The 24365-nt window shown below is 35.7% G+C and overlaps 1 protein-coding gene across 1 annotated transcript; it reads right to left on the bottom strand.

The window, feature by feature from the left end:
* Positions 1 to 12605: 12605 nt before the first annotated feature.
* Positions 12606 to 14190, bottom strand: LOC119072810. Its single transcript, XM_037178104.1, has 4 exons — positions 14003 to 14190; positions 13467 to 13945; positions 13169 to 13388; positions 12606 to 13105 (listed from the first exon to the last, which is right to left on the bottom strand). Exons 1-4 carry the CDS (start codon positions 14160 to 14162, stop codon positions 12660 to 12662), a joined length of 1305 nt encoding a protein of 434 aa, XP_037033999.1. The 5' UTR covers positions 14163 to 14190; the 3' UTR covers positions 12606 to 12659.
* Between the last annotated feature and the right edge of the window lie 10175 nt (positions 14191 to 24365).

The following is a 24365-nucleotide window of genomic DNA, read 5'->3' as shown; positions in this document are numbered from 1 at the left end:
AACCGTGTCGGTTGACTGTTAGCGTCTCAGACGATCCGCTGGTTCCGATTGATAGCCATCACCCTCCTCTGTATATTGAGCTAGATGTATCGCGCGTCAGATACTTGTCTGAGGACAAGTTGCCCAAGGTAAACTTTTTTAGAGGTGACTACGTTCGGCTTAATGGTGAGCTTTCTGGTGTTGACTGGACGAGTGAATTGACGAACTTATGTATCGATGACGCTGTGAGCAAGTTCTATCAAATTTTGGAATCATTCATTGCTTCGATACCGAAGACGCGAGTGAACTCTAACGACTATCCGGTATACTTTTCTTACGAGCTTATATTGATGATAAAGAAAAAGGAGGCTCTAAGACAGAGATTGAAGAGTGAGAAGTGTCCGGCTGCGAAGGCAAAGCTTAAGACCGAATTTTCTGAACTCCGTAAGGCTGTTAAATTGAGTAAAGCTGTGTGCTTCGATGCTTACGTGGAGGACTGTGAAGTGAAGATTAGGTCCAATAATAAGTGTTTCTTCGCTTTCACGAAGTCGTTGAGGAAATCCAACTCGCTGCCTATTGAAATGGCCTACGGTGACGAGCTTGCTGATGACAGGGTATCAGTGTGCAATCTGTTTGCCAAATTCTTCAATTCTGTATACAATCCACCTGTCTCGCCGATGGTCGAAGTGGTTCCTGACCCGTTTGTTCATCAAGCCATACCTGCAGGTGATGGTTCGGACATGATGTTCACCCCACAGCAAGTTGAAGTAGCACTGAAAGGGTTCGACAGGAATAAAGTAGCGAGTCCAGATGGTATTCCTATGATGTTCTTTATAAACTTATCGCTCGCTCTCAGTCTGCCGTTGTGTATTTTGTTTAATAAGTCCATTTCTGAGAAAAAGTTCCCAGACAGGTGGAAGATTAGTTTTGTCTCTCCCATCTTTAAGGAAGGAAAAAAGAGCGATGTGATGAACTACAGGCCAGTTAGCATACTCTGTGCGGTGTCTAAAGTGTTCGAGAGGCTTGTGTTCAATAAACTGTTCGATGACGTTAAGTCCAACATTCACCATGCTCAACACAGGTTTTTTGTGAAGGGATCGACGCAGACGAACCTCATGGAGTATGTTTCGATGGTGGCTGACTCTATAGTCAAGGGCGGTCAAGTTGACACGATATACACTGACTTCGCTAAGGCATTTGATAAAGTGGACCATGGCATTCTTTTGACTAAACTGAGGTCATTCGGGATACCTGTAACTGCAGTTCAGTGGTTTTCATCATATCTGCGTGACCGGACCCAAGTCGTCGTTATTGGTGGATCGAGGTCTGGCGGTGTGTGTCCGACTTCCGGTGTCCCTCAAGGGTCTATTTTGGGTCCATTGCTCTTCATCATCTTTATAAATGACCTGCTGGATTCGCTACCATCCTGCTCTGGGTTTGCAGACGACTTGAAAATATTCAGAGCAATTAAGACTGTCCATGATTGTAATTTACTACAGGGTGACCTGGCCAGAGTCGTTGAATGGTGTAGCAGAAACAGTATGACATTGAATATCAATAAATGCGCAGTTATGTCCACAACGCACAGCCGGGATAAAGTGATTTATCCTTATGCCGTCGGGAATGAGACGTTGGATAGAGTGTCAACGAAGAAAGATCTGGGTGTTCTGATGGACGATAAATTGTCATTCGTGGATCACGTGGACTTCATTGTGCGTAAATCCTACCAGTTACTGGGGTTCATCTTTAAATGTGGCCGATATTTTTCGAACCAATCGAGTCTTGAATTGCTATTCTCGTCACTCGTTAGGAATCGGCTTGAATATTGTTCATCAGTGTGGAATCCATTTTATCTGAATGCCAGGGATCGGATTGAAAGAGTACAAAAGAAGTACACGAGGATGCTATACTTCAAATTCGGCATTGCTCACCCGAGGCCACCATACAATGAACGGCTATTGAAGTTGAAACTCCATTCATTGGAGACTCGCCGTCTGGAATCTGACGAGCTGATGCTGTACAAACTTATTCACTATCGTGTAGATTCATCATTGAGGCGACAGTTGTCATTCCGTCAATCGTCCACGAATACCAGGCTGAACTCAATTTTCTACCTTCCAAATATGTCTACGAATTACCAGCTAAACTCACCGTTAAATAGATTACAACTTAATCATATGCACTATTTCCGTGAACTAGACATTATCGGCATGAGGCCGCCTGAGTTTAAGAAGGCAGTTAAGGACTGTTATGTTTGGTAACGGATGGCTGTTTCTCGGATTGGTGAGTTTTTCTATTTGAATTGTATACGTTTTGATGAATGATTTGATGAAGTAGTAGTAAGTGACTAGCTTGTTATTAGGCTCCGGCCTGTTAGTTTGGTCGTTAAACTGAATAAAATAAAATAAAATAAAATAAAAATAAAAATAAAATAAAATAAACAAGTGAGTAAATAGGTGAAGCGTTACACTTTTTACATTAAATTTTTCTGGCGTACATACGATGTGAACTTATTTCAAACTTTGAGCGTTACAGTAACGTTGACATCCATGATTGGGATTGATTCATGAATTTTATGATTCCTTTGATGTGCGCTGATTCCACATCCCAAATTCACAACTATATCAACCATACAAATAATCCTCAAAATTAAATCCAAAAATATCTCTTTACATTTTCACTTAAATAATTTTTTTTTCATTTCAGAATTGTTAACTCCAGTACTTCGATAACTTCGATAACGAATCGCTCTGTGTGTACTTCAAAAAAAAAAGATCAGATTTTTGTTTGTATACTGCAGTTCCTGATAAGTACTGCTATATAATTACAGGAGAAGAAACTCTAGATGCAGGTAGCAAATTTATGGGAATTTTTTTTTTTGGTTCTTGTGATTTCTCTCTACATTTTTATTTTTTGAAGTAGGTCATTAAATTAGAGGTTTTTTTTCCTGCACAAGCAAAAAGATTTTTTCTTTCTGAAATAAAATACAAATGGGAATACGTAGAAACATGTTGATATAATCCGAAGCGAAAGTGAGATTGCTACCCGTTTTGCTTGCATATTGTTTATACTACGGATATTTCTTCATTTCATTTACCTGTTTCCTTTGGTCTGTTTTCGAAATCATGGGATTAGCATAATAATTGGATCGGTGAAGTGGAAAAATTATGAAAAAAATAAATTATCCAATGAGAGTGTAGGTATTGTACTGTGTCTATATGGAGGTCCACATTTGTCTGTCCTTCTTCAATTAACGAATCATTCAACTATCGAAATTTTTTCGCTGGAGGAAGGACTATGGCTGAACGAATTCTTTACTGATTTTTCACTGACTTCGTTTTCGCTAAGGCTAAGACTCTAACTAGATTTTTATTGCAATTGAGAAAGAATTACCGAATAAATCGCCATTGCATTTCCTTCCATAAAATCGTATTTCTTATCTTCACCGCTTTACTTTAATTCATCCATTCAAAACCATCATGAAAAACAATTTTCTAATTAAGATTCGATCAACACAAAGTCATAAACCAAAATTGAATTGTGTGTCTTAAACTCCTTTTCGTACTTGTTTTGTATTGTATCGAACGTTACGAAATTGAAATCGGCTTAATTAGAATTATTTCGTTCAATCCCAGATTCATTTGATGTGTGAGACGCTTTTATGTATAGGTATAAATGGCGAAATGCTAGACTTATGTAATTGAACAGGGTGCACCGAAAAATGATTATTTTTCTTTCACTAGAACTAAAATGTAAAAAGTATGTCACGCAAAAATAGTCATCTTTCAGATAGCCACTTATACCTGCCATCTGATGGTCTGATACCTGATAGTCTTGACATAGTACTCGGTTGGTGACGTATTTAAAAAATTCTATAAAAATCGTTAAATTTTTTAAAGTGGACTGCTCCTCTTACGCGTTTGTCATCGACTTTAACACATTAGAGCTGTAAAAGATTTTATGTCAAACATCAAGCGATACTTTGAACAATGAAGTAATAGATTTGATCATTTTACTTGACGATCTGTCTGCTGTTTCTAAAAGGTCAACAGGCTTTAGTCTTTCTATTTATCTTCATAAGTTATGAATCGTTTACTTTGTTGTCACCCTTTAACTTCCATCCAAGCTTCCATCACATAAATACAAGCCAAGCACTGATTTCATTAAGTTTATAGATTTAGCAAAATACTGTACCAGCAAAAATGAAAAAGTTTCTTACGAATTTGAACGTTTTCTTTTCGTTTTGTTTTTAGCTATTTTATCTATGCAATGAATTATCGTTGTTTTTAATGTAACATAAATAATTACGTGTTAAATGTATATGTATAATATACTATACATCAAGGTAGAGCTAGCAATGGGGATATGGGTGGTAAACGAAGACGGCGGCGTACAAGTCAGTTGAAACAGACTTTTCAAAGATAAAAGAAAAGCTCTTTAACAAGAATTTTGTAAACACAGCATCAAAGTACAACGTTTTTCTGGTTTGAATGAAAGGGAATGTGAAAGAGTTAATAAGAAGATTTAAGAGTAAATTAATAATTAGAATTAACATCCATTGAATTTGTTGTGTGTTTTTTTTTTCCTTTTCTTAATTTCAAAAATAATTAAATTGTTAGACACTCAATGGGATAATTGTAAATTATTTTACGTTTTGCTCATAATTAATAAAAAAAAAGAACGTTGGTTTAACAAGAGGAATGCTATGCCAACCAGACGGTTTTTGTAAAATAAAATGTCCATTTTCAAAAAATCAATATCAATCGAATGTCTTAGTCGATTATCGATAGACCCTCTTGGGAAGGTTGGTTATAAGAGATAATGGGTAGTGTTCGGATGCAACGTAAGTTCGGTGATCACAATCAATTCTAAGCGGTACATAGTTCCCAGAGCTATTTATAATGTACCAAGTACACAGTTGCAATGAATTCGCATCTGTCCAATGACAGTCTTACAAAGTAAAATTTATGTTAAAGTTAATGAAGTAAAAGATTTTACGTGTTATGACATGTTTCATTTTCATTTACATTGCCTAATCACGTAAAGCATTGTACTTACGAGGTTCCAAGTTGTTATTTGACAAGTGGGGAATACAACCCTCCCCTTCGGGTCGGGCTGTAACACCCCACTTATCAAATACACAACTTAGAACCTCGGAAGTAATATACTATTGTTTCAGTCTGTCGCAGAAACTTTGATTAAAAGAAGTACCAGATTCGGAAGAATAATTAGTTTTTATTATAAAGATGATATGGTGTAAAAGATGAAAGCAAAGTCGAGGATCACTAATCACCTGAATTGATGAAATTTATAGTAAATCATCATCCGAAGTATTAATTTTGCCCGATGCGCCTTTTGCTTTTTGGCGCTCCTCAGATTAATAAAATTTATTTAGACGCCTCTGAGCCTTTTTCAGCCAATTCGCCCGATGCGCCTTTTGGTAGCCAGTTCGGCCCTGGACAGTACAGGGAAATAAAAGCGAAATTTGAAGACAAGTTTTCTGATTTGGTTTTGTAATTGATTCTACAAGAATTTCTTTGAACAAATGACGATCTAGATTTTTATTTCTGAATGTTTGTTAGGTTACATGCTCGCAACAAGAATGAAATACAGAAATTGAAATCTAGATTTTCATTGAACAACAACTCCCTGTAGAACAAATTGTTTTCAACTTTAAATTACATCAAATTATAGGCACAGTCTACCAGGGCCTACTTTTTGGAAACTAATTTCTTGATTTTCTCGAAATTTCTCGAATTTTCTCGAATTCGAGAAATTCGAGAAACTTCAAGAAACTTGAGAAATTAGTTTCTTGAAATTTCTTGAATTTCTCGAAGTTTCTCGAATTTCTTGAATTTTCTGGAATTTCTTGAAATTTCTTGAATTCGAGAAATTCAAGAAGCTTTGAGAAATTCAAGAAATATTTCTCGAAATTTCTTGAATTTCTCGAAGTTTCTTGAATTTCTCAAAGTTTCTTGAATTTCTCGATTTTCTCTAAAAGTTTCTAAAAAGTAGGCCCTGCAGTCTACTGTCAATTTTAGTAGCCTCGTCTTTGTGTGCCTACGAGAAAAGTAAATAAGATGACCCAGGAAAACTCGCTGTTCACGAAAAGTTCGAACTTTGAAAAAAAAAATTCTCGGTTGTATCATATTCCCGGCTCAGTACTGGATCAAACATAGACCCAGACATTGAAAAATAAAATAAGTTTGAAAAGAATCATGTCGCGATAGGCAATAGATTTTCATTGCATTGATTTTAACTGGCAAACTATGAAGACCGTTTATAGAATGGCACAACGTTTAAAGAAACTAGACCTCTAGATCTCTGTTGGTTAAACGGTTTTTTAGTCAAATTCATTATTCTAAAATATTGCTAGGGTCCTACCTTAAAGATTTATTGACAGAAATGGTAAGAAAAAAACATTTTTACACCAAAAAAAACCTTTACAACAAATTTGGTATGTAAATCCTTTTGTTCAATTTTCAACGGCCAAAATAAAGCTATTATTCAAGCATTGAAACAACTGGTAACAACGCGTTATAAATCTCGAATATTATATAAATCAAAAACGGATTAGAACAGTGATCAGCAAGCGCATATTATTTTCTCACACAGTCGTGTATTTATATGCAGTGTGTGCACATTAAAAATTTTTATGGTTCGAAAAAGAGGTGAATCTCAAAGTATTAAATTGCAATAAAATTGTTGAAAAAAAAAATTGGATTTTAGGTAATAAAAACTATCTTAACTCCCCATATCCAGCCCATTTAAACCATCTTAGAAAACTGTCCCTTCCATTAAAATTGTCAACATCTGTTTTACGATTGTAATTTATATTTTTATTCATTATTTATAACACATATAGATCATATAATGTGTATAAAACCGCTGTTGTGTATATATAGATATAAACGCAGTGAGGACACGAGTAAAAAAAAATTGTTAAAACCTTGAGACATTTTCGGTGTCATAAATACTTAATGATTTATATGAACCTTTTTCTCTCACTCTATGAGTTTATAACCCATAACGCGGCGACGAGTCTATATAAATGGAATGTCCCAATAAATTTTCCAAAGGACCTTTTAATGAAAATGCACTTCTCGACGGCACTGCATTTTGGGTCGATTCGATAATAATAAAATATTATATCCTTTTAAAAATGTAATGACAAAGGTATACAATATCTATCATAAGATGCCCTCGTGTAATTCATAACTACTACCACTTTTTTATCCGTCCTCTCTATAGATTTGATGACGGCGAAGTTATGTGCAGACTTTTCTTTATTGGAATGACCGTTGAATGGGATTTTTCATGTGAAAATGAATTATTGAATGCATTTTATGTTGAAAATATTTATGTTTTCATTCATTGTTCGGAGATTTTATTTATTGTTACTATCGGTATATATACAGTGTGTGTGCTTGCGTTAGGTCTAGTTTTGTTCTCCGTTTGTAGTCAGATCAAAAGAATAAATATCGAAACGCAGTCCTAAACGAGCAACAAGAGCAACAAACAGTTTATTGACAAACCTATGCAACAACAGAGAGGGTGTTAGGTTCTTTTCTTGCATATTCTCGGAAATAAATAAATTTTCTAAATTAAATTCTAAAGATTGCTTACCGGTACTCCGGCTCGGCAGACAATATAAATTTCTGCTACTGGATTTGTTGCAGAAAATTGCGTAAAACCTGTGACGAACAAACAAATAAATAAATAAGGAAATGTGAGCACCAGAATTTTTCTGAACAAAGCACCCAGCAGCAAGACCCTGATTTAATTGGCATTGATTTCAGTGGATGTGGATATTTTGGTCTGCGAATTTGAACCCACACACCTTTGACACAACGAAGTTACGCAATTATTTTCTGGTTCGTAAAACAAGTTTGTTACTCTCCGAGCGTGCAGAGCGAAATCAATCTAAATGAGTAGTAGGACGTGCGACCACTGTCTGCAAGACCACAGCTCTACCACAGACCCGTCGCGAATTGAATATTCAACCAAATTTCAAAAATTTCGAGTTTGATAACATTGATGACACGTGCACGAAGGCTTAAGACCCTTAAGACTCAATATTTGTCAACCGGCAATCATATTAGCTATCGAATCTACTACTTCATTTGGTCTAAATATGGTTTAAATATGTTGATTTCAATCTATTACTTCAACTTTTGAATATCTCTTTGCAATAGATGACCGCATCAGTCAGAGTCAAATTTCGAATTTGATAACCATTTCACTCGTTTCTACCAGGGCCTATTTTTGTAAATTTTTTTGGAATTTTTTCCAAAAAATTTCCAAAAATTCTAAAAACTGCGAACGTCCGAAAACCAATCCACCATTTCGAACGGTTTTGGCAACTGCTGAATCCGCCTTGCGTTTTAACTGACTCTCGATTATTTCTTGACACTATCAAATGAAGTCGAGCATGATTAATTTGAAAGATGAGAGCGTCAATAATCAAACATAAATCATTGAGAGCCGTCTAAAACATAATGTTGAGCTCCGGAGTTGCCAAAACAGTTCGAAATGATGGAAAAATTCGGTTTTTGGACGTTCGCAATTTTTGGAAATTTTTGGCAATTTTTTGGAAATTTTGAAAAAAAAATCCAAAAATAGGCGCTGGTTTCTACAGACGGACTATTTCGATCAAAAATACAGCAAATGACGGTCGGGCATTGAAATAATATTTTCCATTTCCCAGTAAACGTTTTTCCATCAAATTCTTCCCGGTATTCAGGATACCATACTATTTCCATGCCCTGTCGAAAGTTTAGGACTCAAACTAAAGGATAAAAATAAAGCTTAGAAAAAGTATCGACTTCCAGAGAAGCTTGAGAGTCGCAAATGTAGCAAAAAAGATGAAGAAAAATCAACAAAGTTGAAAAAAGAAACTATAGCGGGAGTGGGACTGTCTGAAAGATAACCCAATGTGCAAATTGATCTGACTAAAACTTTTTTCAAGCTCATCGTGCAATGTGATGCATACTCTGACTGAACATGTAACAAATTGCTAACGACCACGGTCGACGTTCGTTCAGCAATATAACTCATCTCCAACGATAACCATCTACCGAATAACATTTCTTCATATTAATCACATGCCAGAAGTCTGCACACCACACGGAGTGAGTGAGTGTTGAACTAAGTAAACGTAACTTACATAATTCATGGCAGTTGAAAAATGATGATGAAATGATGACATAACCATCATCTATTCCACTATCAGACGATTCCGTCTCATTACACCCAGAAGACATGAGCGACCGAGAATATCCACCAGCCATGTTTCCACGACTAACATTTACTATGTAATGTCCTGATAACTAACGTTCATGATTTTATATTTTCTTGTGTGCACGAACAGATATATATATACGTTTATCTGTCATATATATGCATATAATAGACGTAAAGTGTTACGCTCCATACCATTCATGGAACATACATATATTTACCCCATTTGGAACGATTATACTACAAATTCCGTCATGTGAAATAATGATATAAAAATTGATTTGACTGATTTCGGTATTCGGCATTATGAATCAAAGTCATAGACGAGTTAATTATGTGATGTATGTTCAATGTTCATATGGTTAATTTTATATTAACTCATCCAGTCAGACATATTCTGCCTTCAAACAACTAATGAGTAATTTTCACACACAGCTGCCTTTGTGTAGCGCGTTAAATTCATAAACATAAATTTCAATATAAAAGGTGATCTAATTTAATTAATTTGTTCAGCTACGATAAGAGAAATTCGAAGTTTTTCTTTACGTAGAGAGGAAAAAAAATTATTCGAATTTCTCAATAAAAAATCTGTGCGCGCATCGATCGCTTCGGTTTCATTCACTCAAAAAATGAGAATTAAATCGGTAACCAAATTATGTGTTTTTTCCCATTGTCCAATTTAAATACCAAATCAAAATTCAAAAACCATTGAACAATGGAAACTCGGTCGATATTTCATTTTAAAGCCATTTCATATTCAAGTTTGACTTTTTTTTTTTGTAGAATAAGAAACGAACGAAGCAGAAAAAAAACGTTAAACGTCTGAAATGATATAATCACACGTATACATTGCTACCCAGTGTCTTCAATATAGATATTATTTTCGGTGGCGATGCACAATTTCCTATTTCACGAGAAAACACCTCTTTCTCTCTTGGTCATAATTTGGAAATTTGATTTTTTTTTTTCGTATTATCATGAATGGGTATAATGGGAAATTAAACTATAATTTAATACATAAGTCAATTATTGATTTAGAATTTGGTTCTTTTTTTTCTACATATTTTGGATCATGCATCGATATAGGGCATTATTATTATGTGCGGTCTCGTTCATTGTTTGATGAATATTTAATACTTGAAATTATGAACTGCATTTTATCGAATTATTTAGTTGTTACAATGGATTTCACTGTGCGCCTCTAATAAATAAAATTACCCTAAGCCTGGATCACAGTCGTGAGAACTTTGATGAGGGATTTGTAAGAACATGATTGGAATGAGAAAAATGAAGGAAAGCATTTTAAATGCGATCTGATTATTGAAAGAAAACTAATTTTCATACGTGTGGGCAACTCTATTTTCTCCATTCAAATCCGGTGAGAAGATGGCGTTTTGTTGACGCTCTGATGACAGTTCAAGTGAGAAAATTTGTATTTTCTCAAGTCTTGTCTTTCCCATGGAACGAACAAGAGTTTTTCTCTTTGCAACTGTCACTTTGTTTGGATCATGTCCGGAGCGATAGCGGAGGACTTGACGCAGTCTAACTTCCAAAAAAAGAACGAAGAAATTTTTTTGAGACGTGGCAACTATATATAGGCGAGAATTTAAGTTTCTTTCCTTTGGCCTGTATCACCACAAATCCTATTCTATCTTATTCGCGCTTCAAATACGAGCAAAACGAGCTATCACTCGACTATGTAACTTTAAAATTGCCGGAGATACATCGTTTTGAAATTGGCACTTTTCATAGAAAATACACCAAATTGACTTTACCCAAACAATCAAAATCTTTCAACTTACTCTGTATGTTTCTATCTATCTATCTATCTATCGACGGTCGATCTCGGAAACTAGTCAGCCAATCTCCATGAAATTTTGCAGGAACCTCAGGGTGGGCATAAAAATGAAAATGTGATACGCCATTACCCCAGGAAAAACCAGAATTTTGTTTTATTGGCCTCGAAGTGTATTCTGAGTGTGGTTTTCGAGGGTCGGGAACGCTTTTTCGGCTGTAGCTTAGCTGTATTGAAACCTTCAGAGGTGTGCGACCCATCAAATGAAAGGTATTCGTAACACGATTCGAACAAAAAAATAATTAAAAAAATCGGGGCAGATTCGTTTGAGCTAGAGTGATTAGAGTGACCAAATTTTGAGCTACTCGAGCGTAGGATGAGGTATTTTAGAGGTATTTCTTGAATGGTGGCAGATAGAGAGTTACTTTCTTCGGCAAAGTCTCAGAGTTTTACGAGTAGAAAAGAAGGGCATTTGTGAAAAATGTCGAAAGTTGGGAATGGGTGGGTCAATTGGGGTTTTAGAGATATTTCTTGAATGGTGGCAGATAGAGAACTACTTTATTCGTCAAATTTTCGATTTTCGTCAAATTTCGATTTTCGTCAAATTTTCGAATTTCGTCAAATTTTCGATTTTCGTCAAATTTTTGATTTTCGTCAAATTTTCGATTTTCGTCAAATTTTCGATTTTCGTCAAATTTTCGAATTTCGTCAAATTTTCGAATTTCGTCAAATTTTCGATTTTCGTCAAATTTCCGAATTTCTGTTATAAACTGTTATAAAAAGCAGTGTTCTAAAACTTCTAAAACGACTGATATCACAACAAAAATCTCTTCGAGAAAAGTGTGACGCAGTCTTTGAAGTACAATTTCTAAAATGAATGATATCGCTAGAGTTGACGCTTTCAGCTTCGTTACGCAAAAATTAAATTTTACACTCAATTTTAGTTTGTGGCAGATAAAGTTTCTTGCTGGTCTGTTCCTGAACATTTGCCACTTTGCGACGCAGATTTTTTTGGTAAAATTTTGGTTGTTTCCAGTCAAATTTTTTTTGGTAAAAATTATTTGGCAGATGATGAGAAAAACTAAGCCAGCTTGTTTGAACTAAGATTGGGTGTAAAATTTAATTTTTGCGTAACGAAGCTGAAAGCGTCAACTCTAGCGATATCATTCATTTTAGAAATTGTACTTCAAAGACTGCGTCACACTTTTCTCGAAGAGATTTTTGTTGGGATTTTGAAAAATGATGAAAACAAATTGATCGCTTCCCTCTGGCCAATAACTTTCGCTCTTGTCGGAATTTCCTTTTTTCTCCACTGGGTAAACAAATCACAATTGTTGGAAAAGAGTTCATCATGAACGGAGCGACAGCGGAGTTCTTGACGCAGTTACCCCGTTTTGACATTTCTCTTTTGCTGCTAATTATGCTGTTTGATACGATCAATTTATACAATATGGAATGTGGCCCTATAAGTGAATAATAAACATATCCCCCTCACTAGATTGTTCCTTAGAATTCGAGACAGACGGTCAAATGTCAAAGGTAGTAACTGGAAATCCCACGTAAAACTTTCATTTTTTTAATGAATAAGTGAAATACGAGCTTTACTTATGTTCAGCAACGATGTTGGCATTGAGCAAGTATTTATTTAAAACAGTAACGAGCCAGCCGTTACATGAGGCGGTAAATTGGTAACGACACGTCTAAAATCAGCCACACTACATGCGTAAGAGTATCCTCGCAGTATGCTTGTACGTCCAGGACTGCTCCATGGAACCCAGTTCACAAAGTGACTCACATCAGTGCAATGGATGTGTCGTGTTTGGATATCTTGTTCAGTTGCATGAGGATTATTGATTCCGATAAAGACAATGCCACGATTGGTGGGTCGATGCAATACAACTCTGTAATAGAATTCCGGTACCGGTATCAAACCGCGCCCGTTAGCATCAAAGTCCAAAAATAATGGCCGAAAAACGTTATGCTGATCTCGCAGCGACAGAATGCCGTGTACTCCGGTGTAAACTTCAACATTTAAATTTTGATTGGCAATGAATTGCTTCATTCCTGATTCAACACTCTCCCAGTTTCCAGCTGCATGGAGACACGTTTATCTTGGTAAAAAATATGCTAAAAACTATTGGGACATGTTTTTACCATTAAACACCTGGAATTGAGGTTGGGCATTGATGAAATAAAATGAGGCCCTCATTTGAGATCCGTAAATGTTGTCCGTGTTAGCCATTAAATGACCTCTAGCCAAAAATGCATTGGCATGCAGGGAGTACAATCGATCTACAACCTCTTCACCTAAAATGCCAGATAACGTCCGTCGCTGTGTGACTTGAGTGTAAAGATTGTCAACGTTTCTCCTGCCGAAAAAAATATTTTTTTTCAATATTTTTTGATTCGTTCTGACAATAGTCTAGAACTTCATCAGATGACTTAACCTGTTAAAATAATCGCCCGTCACAAACGAAGGTCGTGGAAAGCTTCTTTGCCAACCCATATTCGATGGTGTCATTTCATAGTAGACATATCGGGTAGCTTCAGCCACTTCATCATGACATACATTGTGGGTAACTAAAAACCGGCCACCACCTAAGTCAAAACCTACTTCAGAATGAGTTGACCCATCGAAACATCGTTGTCCCGTTCTCCTTGCCAAATGTGCGACTTGACCAGTGCAAGCGAGAGTATTGAAGACTCTTGCAGCTCCACTTACCACAAAGCTACCGCCCTGGCAAGTAGCAAATAATGTTCTGGTGTTTGTGAACGGGGCGACAAAACTACCAGAGCAAAACAGTTCGATCTGTTGATTTTCAGCCAATGTTATGATTCCATTCCGATCCGGATTAAAGAAATTCAAAGTGTTTGGACGAAGGAGAAGAGGTTGAGGCTCAGGCAAGCCACCATTTACAGCAATGGTACATCCTATTCATAGTATGAAAACTATGACTAACTAGTTCCTACTTTACTTGCAGTTATTACCATTAGATGGGATGATTTCAACATCGTCTATTTCTGGGATATCCTTCGGAATGTCATCTTGAATGTCGTCTAGTTGATCCTTCACGGTTTCGAAGACAGGCACTTCTTTTGCAATTATTCCCACAACAAGTAGTATCAAGCCTATAACTAACCGAGCCATTTCACTAGACTTGGCAAAACCTTTTTGTGAAACTAATTGGAAATTCGTCAAAATACGGGTTTTATATGTCCGATTGTACGCCAAAAGTTTTGTAAATTCCTAATTATCGCTTCTTGTTCACTTCTGGTCATTATTATCATTCAGATTCTATCTACTAGTAAATACATGTCTTATCACGTGTAAAGTAATTGCAATTGTCTGCCATCGGTTATTAGACTTTTGTTATTTTTAATTAAAATTTCGTTAAATATCGAACTCTCCGATAAACTATTTTTAGTTGCATGACTTGACTACACTCACTCCCATAGAAAGTCCAACTCGTATTTTCATCATATACATTAGTGTATACATCAGTCGGTACTCACCTTTAGTCTTGACATTGATGTCGATAACAGACGATCGTAACAAGTTAACGATTGATTACATGAAAAAAAAAAATTTTGACTTAAAAGTCGATTTTATTTTTGTTGGAAGTTCTATTTGCGATTGTCCCTTACTCTTACTTTACCTTCCATACTAGTCATTCTACGTAATCGGACCTACCACCTTTCCTAATTCTAATGTAATTTTTTGAGCAAATACCTTACTATGTCTCGACAGTTTCGTGTCTTCGTGGAGACCAGAGGCTTCATTTTTCAAAATTCAAACATTTTGCGCCATTTCCACACTAATAATGGTCTTGGGCGCTCAGTAGAACTGAAACTAGGCTATGTAAGGGTGGGTCGATTTACCAAATTGGAAAATCAACACCTATTGTTGGTTGTAGCCTGACTAGACAAACTTTTCTGAGCTTTGAATTCTTTGAAACATTGAGGATACTACGACGACCTTAGACTACGACGATCATGGAAACTGACAACCCTTGGACTCAATGAAGCTGAGTCACTGAGGCGACATAACTACACGGTCAATATCGTCAGGAACGATATTATCGTGTTTTAGACGATACTATCGTCTAAAAAACGATATTATCGTCCAAAAAAATTTCATCCAGGACGATAATATCGTCTAAAATTATAAATTTTAAAATATTTTCAGGACGATATTGTCGTTTTCTTGACGATATTATCGTTTAAAAAAACGATAATATCGTTTTTTTGGACGATACTATCGTTTTTTTGATGATACTATCGTCTAAAAAACGATATTATCGTCCTGGATGAAAATATCCGCTGGACGATATTATCGTTATTTTCTTTTTCTGAACAAATTTATCGTTATTTTGGACGATATTATCGTTCTCGACGATAATTTTTGGGACGATAATTATCGTACAGAAATCGAAAATATCCATTAGATTTTCTAGAACGGTAATATCGTCCAGAAAACGATAATATCGTCCAAAAAACGATATTATCGTCCAAAAAACGATATTATCGTTTTTTTGGACGATACTATTGTCTAAAAACGATATTATCGTTTTTTAGACGATAGTATCGTTTTTTAGACGATAGTATCGTTTTTTAGACGATAGTATCGTTTTTTAGACGATAGTATCGTTTTTTAGACGATAGTATCGTTTTTTAGACGATAGTATCGTCCAAAAAAACGATAATATCGTTCCTGACGATATTGACGGTGTGGAAATGTCCCGCCACCACTCAGCCTTTTAGGCAGTATTTATATGTTACCAAGAACGACGGAAATTATAAGTGATGATCTCTTCTTAGTATTTTCATATACATCAACCAGAAATGAACGAGTAATCAACCAGATTATACAGTAACCAAAGATAAACCAACGATTAACAATGATTAACTCACTCAGGGAATGCTCTTATCGCAGCAAAATTATTGAATCTGTTACTTTTTATAGTTAAGTACAATAGTACATTACTATACCAGTGAAGTAATTTGATATTCAGCTCGGGCTGAAGCCCTTTTACTCATCTGGATACGAGATATCAAATTATTTCACGTGTAAAGTATGGCGTTTTACTTTACGAGCGAGGGAAAGGGTCTTCACTAGTGAGGAAAAGGCGCCACATTACCTCACTAGTAAAGTAATATATTACTTCATTTGTTTAAACATAAAATTGATTATATATGAAAATAATGTTCTATGTAACACCAATAACATCCGGTGCAATGTTGGTCGAACGAGAAGAATTGACGGAAACGGTGCCACCAGCGGAGTTGGATCGAGCTGTTACAGACGGCTGTCATCGGTTATCGACAACGACAGCAAGAATAAACGACAAGCTGTGACTGATGATGTACTATATAGCAAAAAGCATGTTCCAAACAAATGAAGTAAAAGATTCCTAAAATCAATTTCTTTAAATTTTTGATCAAATGAAGTAATAGATCAGATAGTAAAACTGTTAATATGCATCTGGCCGTATGTGAGAGGTCAATAGTCATTTACATGTTCTATTTGGGAAGGTAGCCAAATGAAATCGAATTTGTCGTATTTTGAAGACTGATCACTGATCAATCAACAATGTGAGTCACATTATGTGACTCACCAGTGCAGAAAAGAAGAATTATAAACGAAATTCTACTATCCACCACCCCCCGTTATCCGCTAAATAATAATTAGATAAAATGTAGAGTAATGTAGCAAAATGTTGTTATGGACCAATTCATGCATGAATTATTCCCATTTGACAGTACGTATACAGTTAGTCACCTTATAAATACAATATGCAATGATAAACAAAAACAATAAATTACGAAAATCCTTTACAACATATTCATATCCTCAAATGTTTAATTTTCTTTACAACTCACAAGCACTCATTTCCCTGGATGATATGGGGAGAATTAAAACGTAAATAATATCTTTTGTTTGTTTTAAACGTTTTCGCGACGCATTTTGTATAAATTGTCATCACATTGACATTTTGTGAAAATGGATTATTCATTCAGTCATTCATTCAATACTTTTTAAACCATTTTCACTTTTTTTCTAACATCCATCCACGCTCTAAACACACTGTGTGTCTCAGGGACAACATTTTATGCATACACACTACACATCCATTTCCTATTCTTCGACGAAAAAACAAAATGTTGTATACTCACTCATAGATGATGTGTAGGTTTTTCCTATTTTTTTTTTCTTTTAAATTTTCATTTCCAACGTATAAATTCATTGTGAAAAGCTCTGTGTATAAAACATTACTACGATTATGAAAACGATTGTTTTATCAATATCACTCTGCTGTAATATGTAGATATAAGTCGTCGGTGTCTAATGTGTTGTGTGTCGAGGATACTATATATATGGTATAATACACAAATATACATAATACACGACCTTTTGTTGTTAAGCGATGAATTGCCTAATTTAATGTGACGTGCTGCGAAATTAATTTTCTCTTATGTGAGTAATGTGTGTGTAGGAAAATTAATTTTTGTTAATGCGTTAAGTAATTGCAATGATGTATTAACGAGAACGACTATACAATAAATTTATCGCGTGTGTTCGCTGTGCAATTAAAATAAAGATTTTCGTTTTATTTGCATGATTTACTCATCGCTTAATTGAAACAAATATATCAATTTCGTACAAGAGAGCTGAGTTATGTCTCTTGTGTGTTTCGAGGAACGACTATTTTTTATGGAAATATGTTTTACAGTCACCATCCCCGATGTTCAAATGAAGAGCGCTCTAACAGTTCTTCATTAACATCAATTCATTGAAAGTACTTAAATCGAAGGAAGTAGTAGATTCGACAACACTATTTTGTTAAAATTCAAAATTGCTTATTAAGAGGTTGATTTGGAAATTTGGTTTTTCTAGTGATGGTCTTTCACTTTAACAACCTTTATTCTTGATTGGTGGTGGGCATGTGCGGGACGACATTCTTTTCAATTCGTTTGATAGCCCGATCATTCTGTGATACTGTCTAAATTTCTGGTATGGCTTCCAGCAGGGACTATTTTTGGGAGAAAGTCCCATATTTTCCTTAATCTTTCAACATTTTGAGGGATTCTTTTGAAAAACAGCCTACCGAAACCGGACGCATTTTCCAGTGGACTTTTTTATATGTGCCTAGAAAGGACTTCGACCTTAGAACCCAAAACCACTTTCAAAAAAATTCTTCGAAGCTTTTGTGACTGGTGAAAGGTGATCAAAAACCGAAAATTTGCAAAATTTCTCCGGATACACGAGCCGTACAGGGTCGTGTGGAGTGTCATTAGAAAGGTAATCACATGTACTATTGAGCCGAAAACTTGCACTTTTCTTACCAATATTTCTCCAGTTACACGAGCCGTACATAGTGGTGTGGGCCAAATAGGGTCTTATGGGGGTTTGCAAGCATCTACGATGAAATATGAGAAGTTGAAATGTTTAAGTGCCCATATTTCATCGCATATGCATCCAAACCCCATAAGACCCTATTTGGCCCAAAAGCACATAAAATTACCTTTCAAATGATACCCCACACCACCATGTACGGCTCGTGTAACTGTAGAAATATTGGTAAGAAAAGTGCAAGTTTTCGGTTGAAAACTTCAACTGCACATATTTCAGTGGGGATTAATTTTACCAATGAGTATCTATTCGGCTCAATAGTACATGTGATTACCTTTCTAATGACACCCCACACAACCCTGTACGGCTTGTGTACCCGGAGAAATTTTGGTAAGAAAAGTGCAAGTTTTCGGTTTTTGATCACCTTTCTCCAGCCACACAAACTTCGAAGAATTTTTTTGAAAGTGGTTTTGGCTTCTAGGGTTGAAGTCCTTTCTAGGTACCTATAAAAAGTTCCACGAGAAAACACGTCCGATTTCGGTAGGCTGTTTTTCAAAATAATCCCTCTTTTCCAAATTTTCTAAGATTTTTCCATATTTTCTAAAAAAAAAATTTTTTTGGAAAGTCTTGGAAAAGGTGGGAAAATTCAAGAAAATATTGGAAAAAATTTTTCTTAAAAATAGGCCTTGGTTTCCAGATTAAAAATAGTTATTTGTTTACCGAGTGGAGAATTTTCTATTTCTCCCAGAGGTAAACACAACATTTTTCATACATCGATTCGACATACCATTTTCGAAAACATAGACAAAATGTTGCAATGAGAAAAGCTCTATTTTTTCCGATCGGGAGGAAAGTGCTGCACTTTTCTCACTAGAAGTGTTATTCGACCAGTCGTCATGAACATGCAATTTTCTCATGGCGTATAGAGGGGCGAAAATAGGGCAAAACACAATGCGCATGAAAAATCTGTTTCAAACAATTCAGGCCACGTTTCCTATTTTCCGATATACAACCGTTCCCCTTTCGCAAACACGGCACGAATATCACGATAAAATCTATTCTTCACTTGATTTAACAATTGTTTGTGTGTGTCTGATAAAAAATCTTTTACTTCATTTGTTTCAGCCTACATGTACTTTAAAATGAGAAACACTTACCAGAGCTGACTGCTCTTAAAATTTGTTGACATCAATAACAGATGACTGTTCATTTCTCAACTAACCCATCAGTTTCAATTTGTGTCCTTACAAACCAGAAAAGTCAACAAAATTGACTGAGAGGGGTTTTCACTGATCTAACGACATTGTAGGATCCCCAAACTAGCTAAACCAACTACAAAAACAAAATTCTACAAAATAGGGCTATAAACTTCGTACTCGTCTAAAAATTATTTCTTGTTCTTACTAGTCCCTGAACAGTAATCCTTTTTCCAAGAACAAAAACCCCACTATCCCAGGGACTAAAGTAAGGAACAAGTGTGTAGGCAATTGGCGACAGTGCCCCTCAAAGTGGCGACACTGCCGTCGACATTTGCCACCACAGCAATTTCACTGTATTTATGGCGAAACCGTTTGAAGTACTTGATTAGGCTCACGATCACGAGTCGCGATGTGTTTTATGACACACGGCCTGCGGTCTCGTGCCATAATTACACATCTATAGCCTAATAAAGTACTTCGCAGTCGATGTAATAAATAACCCAATGAATTATAACAATCTTCTGGTCAGAAGATTGCCTGTAGGCTGCACGAACCAAGAAATTTAAAAATTTCGCTTGCGTCGCATTTTTCCTTCTAATGTTTTTATATACCTAAATAATTATTGGCTCGAATCAGAGATTCATTTATACTTTAAGAGTTGTGCAGTTTACTCTTTTTGTACCATCAAAAGTCAGTATTAAAAAAATTCTTACCTAGGACCCGAAAAGTGCGATTTATGAAAATCTGTCTATTTGAAAAAATTCTGGTGGGTCAGTCTAAGATTCACGAATAATAGACAGATTTATGAAAATTAGATTTGGCCCCTTCAGAGCAAAAAACATGGGCCCTGACAAGATGTGGCTACACCGAAAAAAATCCTTATTTAAGTCCCTGCACTATCCCATCGTAATAGATATTTCATAAGTGGTACAAAATTACCGATTTTTCTTTTGTATCATGTAAGAGTTTAAAAAGTGACGACATTGCCCCTTTCCTCTGTCCAAATCTGCATAGAACGTTTCTCTTCATTTTGCAGATGAAACCTAATCGCCACAATCCAATGATCAATTTCGATTCTAAATGACGATAATAATTCAGGTTTCGCCCCGATGTGATACGTGTATGTATAATGATTGTTTTTGATATATATATGTACTTAACCGTCTGTCCAGTTTTAATTCTCGGACCCTACCCTTCTATTTCAATAGCCGGTCGCTCTGATTCAATCATTTATTCATATTTTAATAGTACCCAAACCCCTTTAATTTAAATAAAATAAATCTTCAACTGCGACGAATAACAGATTCTGAAGACGAGAAGAAGAAGAATGAAAAAAAAAAGTTATCAAAACTAAAGAATTTCACGCGAGTTAAAAGAGAAATGCTATTTTTATGGGGTTAACATCGGCGAAAATTTGAATAATTGAATGTTTTATATTCTGGCTTATATGCGCGCGTATACTTGTTTACTTAGTCAATATTGTAGTTGTAGCTGTTTGCGACGGGGTATTGTTGGGTGTTGGAAATTGTCTTTAGATTGAAGATATACTTCAGTACGGATTCGGTCTGTTGATATTTCGCAAGCAAATACTTCTAAAGGAAAATATTATTTTTCGCTGTTTTTTGTTAAAGATAAATTGTTCCAATTAAAAAAGGGCGCTGCAGTAAATAACTTGTTGTTGGAAAAGTAACCCTTCATTGTCCACCAGAACCGAAATCAGTCAAACAAGTTACTTCCAATTCTGGTTGGATTTTTTTTTCTTCGTTGAAACTAATAATTCGAATACCAGAATTTTTCCCCCTCGCGAACATCGCGAATGTTTTGAACACAACATCTATAACAAAATATCAAACATTAAACCGTGTGAACAATATTTTCGTGTATACAACCCGATTGTGTATGCGTTTACCCTAGATATAAATATTCTAACGAGCAAGCCGCGAATATACAGTTTGTACCTTTAACAAAAAACCCATTTTGAATTTGATACACACGAGAGAAGAGATGTTTTCTGAATAATTTTCATAATTCACGGACCCTTTAAAAACGTAAACTGAATAGAGGAACGCACAAGAGAAGAAAGAAACAATTCTTCGACGAATTGGATGGGGTCGGTCAGTTTACTTAATATCAAAGTTGTCATATAATACAAAATTAATTTCTTAAAATTAGCATAATCGTTGGACATTCAGATTCTTTTCTACTATCTGGATGTTATACAGATTTCGTTTTAATGAGGTTTTATCTGCATGATTTCGCCGAGACTAGTTGTTAATAGTTTTATTTATCGCTGTGAATGGTGGAAATTATATCATGTTTTCATCTAAATGGTGGTGGGTTTGAAGAGAAAGTGTTCACAAAAAATAGGTTCCAGCTATTCAAACACACAATCTGGTTTTGTTTTTTGATCATTTTTATAGAAAAAGAAAGGGTAGAAATTCAATTATTACCATTATAAGATTGTATCAATTTAAATGTCGGTTAAGCTGAATGGATAATTATGAATTCACCGAAATATTAGTCAGAAAAACGAGATAAATTTCAGTTTATTGTTTGATTAAAAACCAAAGAAGATTCGTTACACACAACTGGACTTACGTAAACTTTTAAACGAAAAACGTTACGCCATGATTGAATCTTTTACTTCTTCTGTCTCGTGTTTGACAAGTAATCTATTACTTCATTATTTTCAACATACATCTTAGCATAAAAGAGAACATTTGCCAGGACTCATTTACTTATTTTAGTCGTTATTAGTCGATAACAGATGAATTTGGTCGTTGACAATCCTATAATATTTAGGGGTTGGCAGAATAACATATCTTTAGATTAGAGAGCTTACCTGCCATAAGCTTAACAGCTCTTCCTTTCCAAAAAGGATTTGATCGAGATTACCGCTCAATCAGCGCGTAGAACTACCTTTTTATGCCGGTGTTCATGCACCAACATTACCAAAGGTGAGGCCAGAGCCCATCTCAACCCTTACTGCACTTTCCCCGGGAGCAGTACCCCAGCGCATAGAGCGCAATTGAACCGACAGCCACCACGTTTCAGTCAAGGATAGGCTCCTCAACCGTCGCTGGGCCCGATACCGAGAGTTTCTCTGGTTCTCGGGGGGTTGGCAGAGTTGGATTTGACATGAATTACTGTGCTTGATTCGAGAGCACTAGCCTGCGTGGAAAGTGAATGTTCACGTTGTTTTTAGCTACTGCTCATAATTTTGGATTATTTTGATCGCTATTATGGAAATTATAAGCTCAGAGAATTCTATTTGAAAATAAAAGGAGTCGCCTTCATCAATATTGATAAACGTACATTTGATGTCTAGGGATTCCAGCAATGAACTGCAAGAAATCTAGTACATTTTTCGGAAGTGGTAGCGTCTGGTTTTTTAACGTTACGCTTTTGCAACGGACTAAATGCAACACTAGAGCTCACCCACAGCGCGATGCTATAAGACTAAAACCAACTTCAAGCACAGGGTAAACACTTAACAGAGTAGATGCTCTTTCCTTACCCAAACGGATCACGTGAAGTGAGTTTATTTTCAATGAAGCAAAGACGCTGTTTCGACCTAGGGAGTCAGTGGCGGTCCGAGGCTAGTGTTGCATTTAGTCCGTTGCAAAAGCGTAACGTTAAAAAACCGGGCGCTGCCACTTCCATACATCGAGATCTTCGTCTATGAATGTACAATGCTGAGAAATTTTGATGGATGAACGACTGACAGAAACAGCCATTTGGATAAAGAATCATCGTAAAATAAAACACAACATTCTCTAAAACAAATGAAAATTGAATTTAACTATTTCACTTCACTCTTTATCAGAACGTATTTCCATCACATAAACAAAAAACAAGCTGATTTCGTCGTTTACGACTCATCAGTGCACCTTTGTCATGACCATGTGCATATCAGCTCGTACACTTTTAGACTAAATCAAATCAAGTGTACGAAACACATCACACGCTGACCGTACTGATAGAACAATGGGTTACTGTAAATACAATTCGCTCGATGCTTCGAGAACCTAATTGTGAGTTTTTGGTTATTTTCATAGCAGAACTATGACCGAAAAATCGCAAACAAATATACATTCAAACGATCATCTAAGATGATATTTACGTTAGAAATTATTTTGCATATCGAAAGGCTAACCATACCTCCGTGTTTTAGAGCACACAACTCGGAATCATTTAAAGGAAAAATTTAATGTGAAAAGAAACTTCTTTTCAAAATCAATTTTGGTTCGATACATTCGCGCTCGAAGAAAAATAAATTTCTTCAACCGCTGCATCATCCACGGATTACTGCCCGAAACAGGCCTTCATCGTAAAATAAAACACAACATTCTCTAAAACAAATGAAAATTGAATTTAACTATTTCACTTCACTCTTTATCAGAACGTATTTCCATCACATAAACAAAAAACAAGCTGATTTCGTCGTTTACGACTCATCAGTGCACCTTTGTCATGACCATGTGCATATCAGCTCGTACACTTTTAGACTAAATCAAATCAAGTGTACGAAACACATCACACGCTGACCGTACTGATAGAACAATGGGTTACTGTAAATACAATTCGCTCGATGCTTCGAGAACCTAATTGTGAGTTTTTGGTTATTTTCATAGCAGAACTATGACCGAAAAATCGCAAACAAATATACATTCAAACGATCATCTAAGATGATATTTACGTTAGAAATTATTTTGCATATCGAAAGGCTAACCATACCTCCGTGTTTTAGAGCACACAACTCGGAATCATTTAAAGGAAAAATTTAATGTGAAAAGAAACT

Source organism: Bradysia coprophila (genome assembly GCF_014529535.1).
Source record: "Bradysia coprophila strain Holo2 chromosome IV unlocalized genomic scaffold, BU_Bcop_v1 contig_84, whole genome shotgun sequence".
In the NCBI taxonomy this organism is placed as follows: Eukaryota; Metazoa; Arthropoda; class Insecta; order Diptera; family Sciaridae; genus Bradysia; species Bradysia coprophila.
Note: the sequence above shows the minus strand (reverse complement) of the source record. Positions and strands in the feature narration are given on the sequence as shown.

Coding starts and splice junctions, on each gene's coding strand:
- LOC119072810 (XM_037178104.1), bottom strand. CDS start 14,162: ATGGCTCGGTTAGTTATAGGCTTGATACTACTTGTTGTGGGAATAATT. Junction 13,946..14,002: donor TGAAATCATCCCATCTAATG/GTAATAACTGCA, acceptor TACTATGAATAG/GATGTACCATTGCTGTAAAT. Junction 13,106..13,168: donor TCAATTCCAGGTGTTTAATG/GTAAAAACATGT, acceptor GTCTCCATGCAG/CTGGAAACTGGGAGAGTGTT.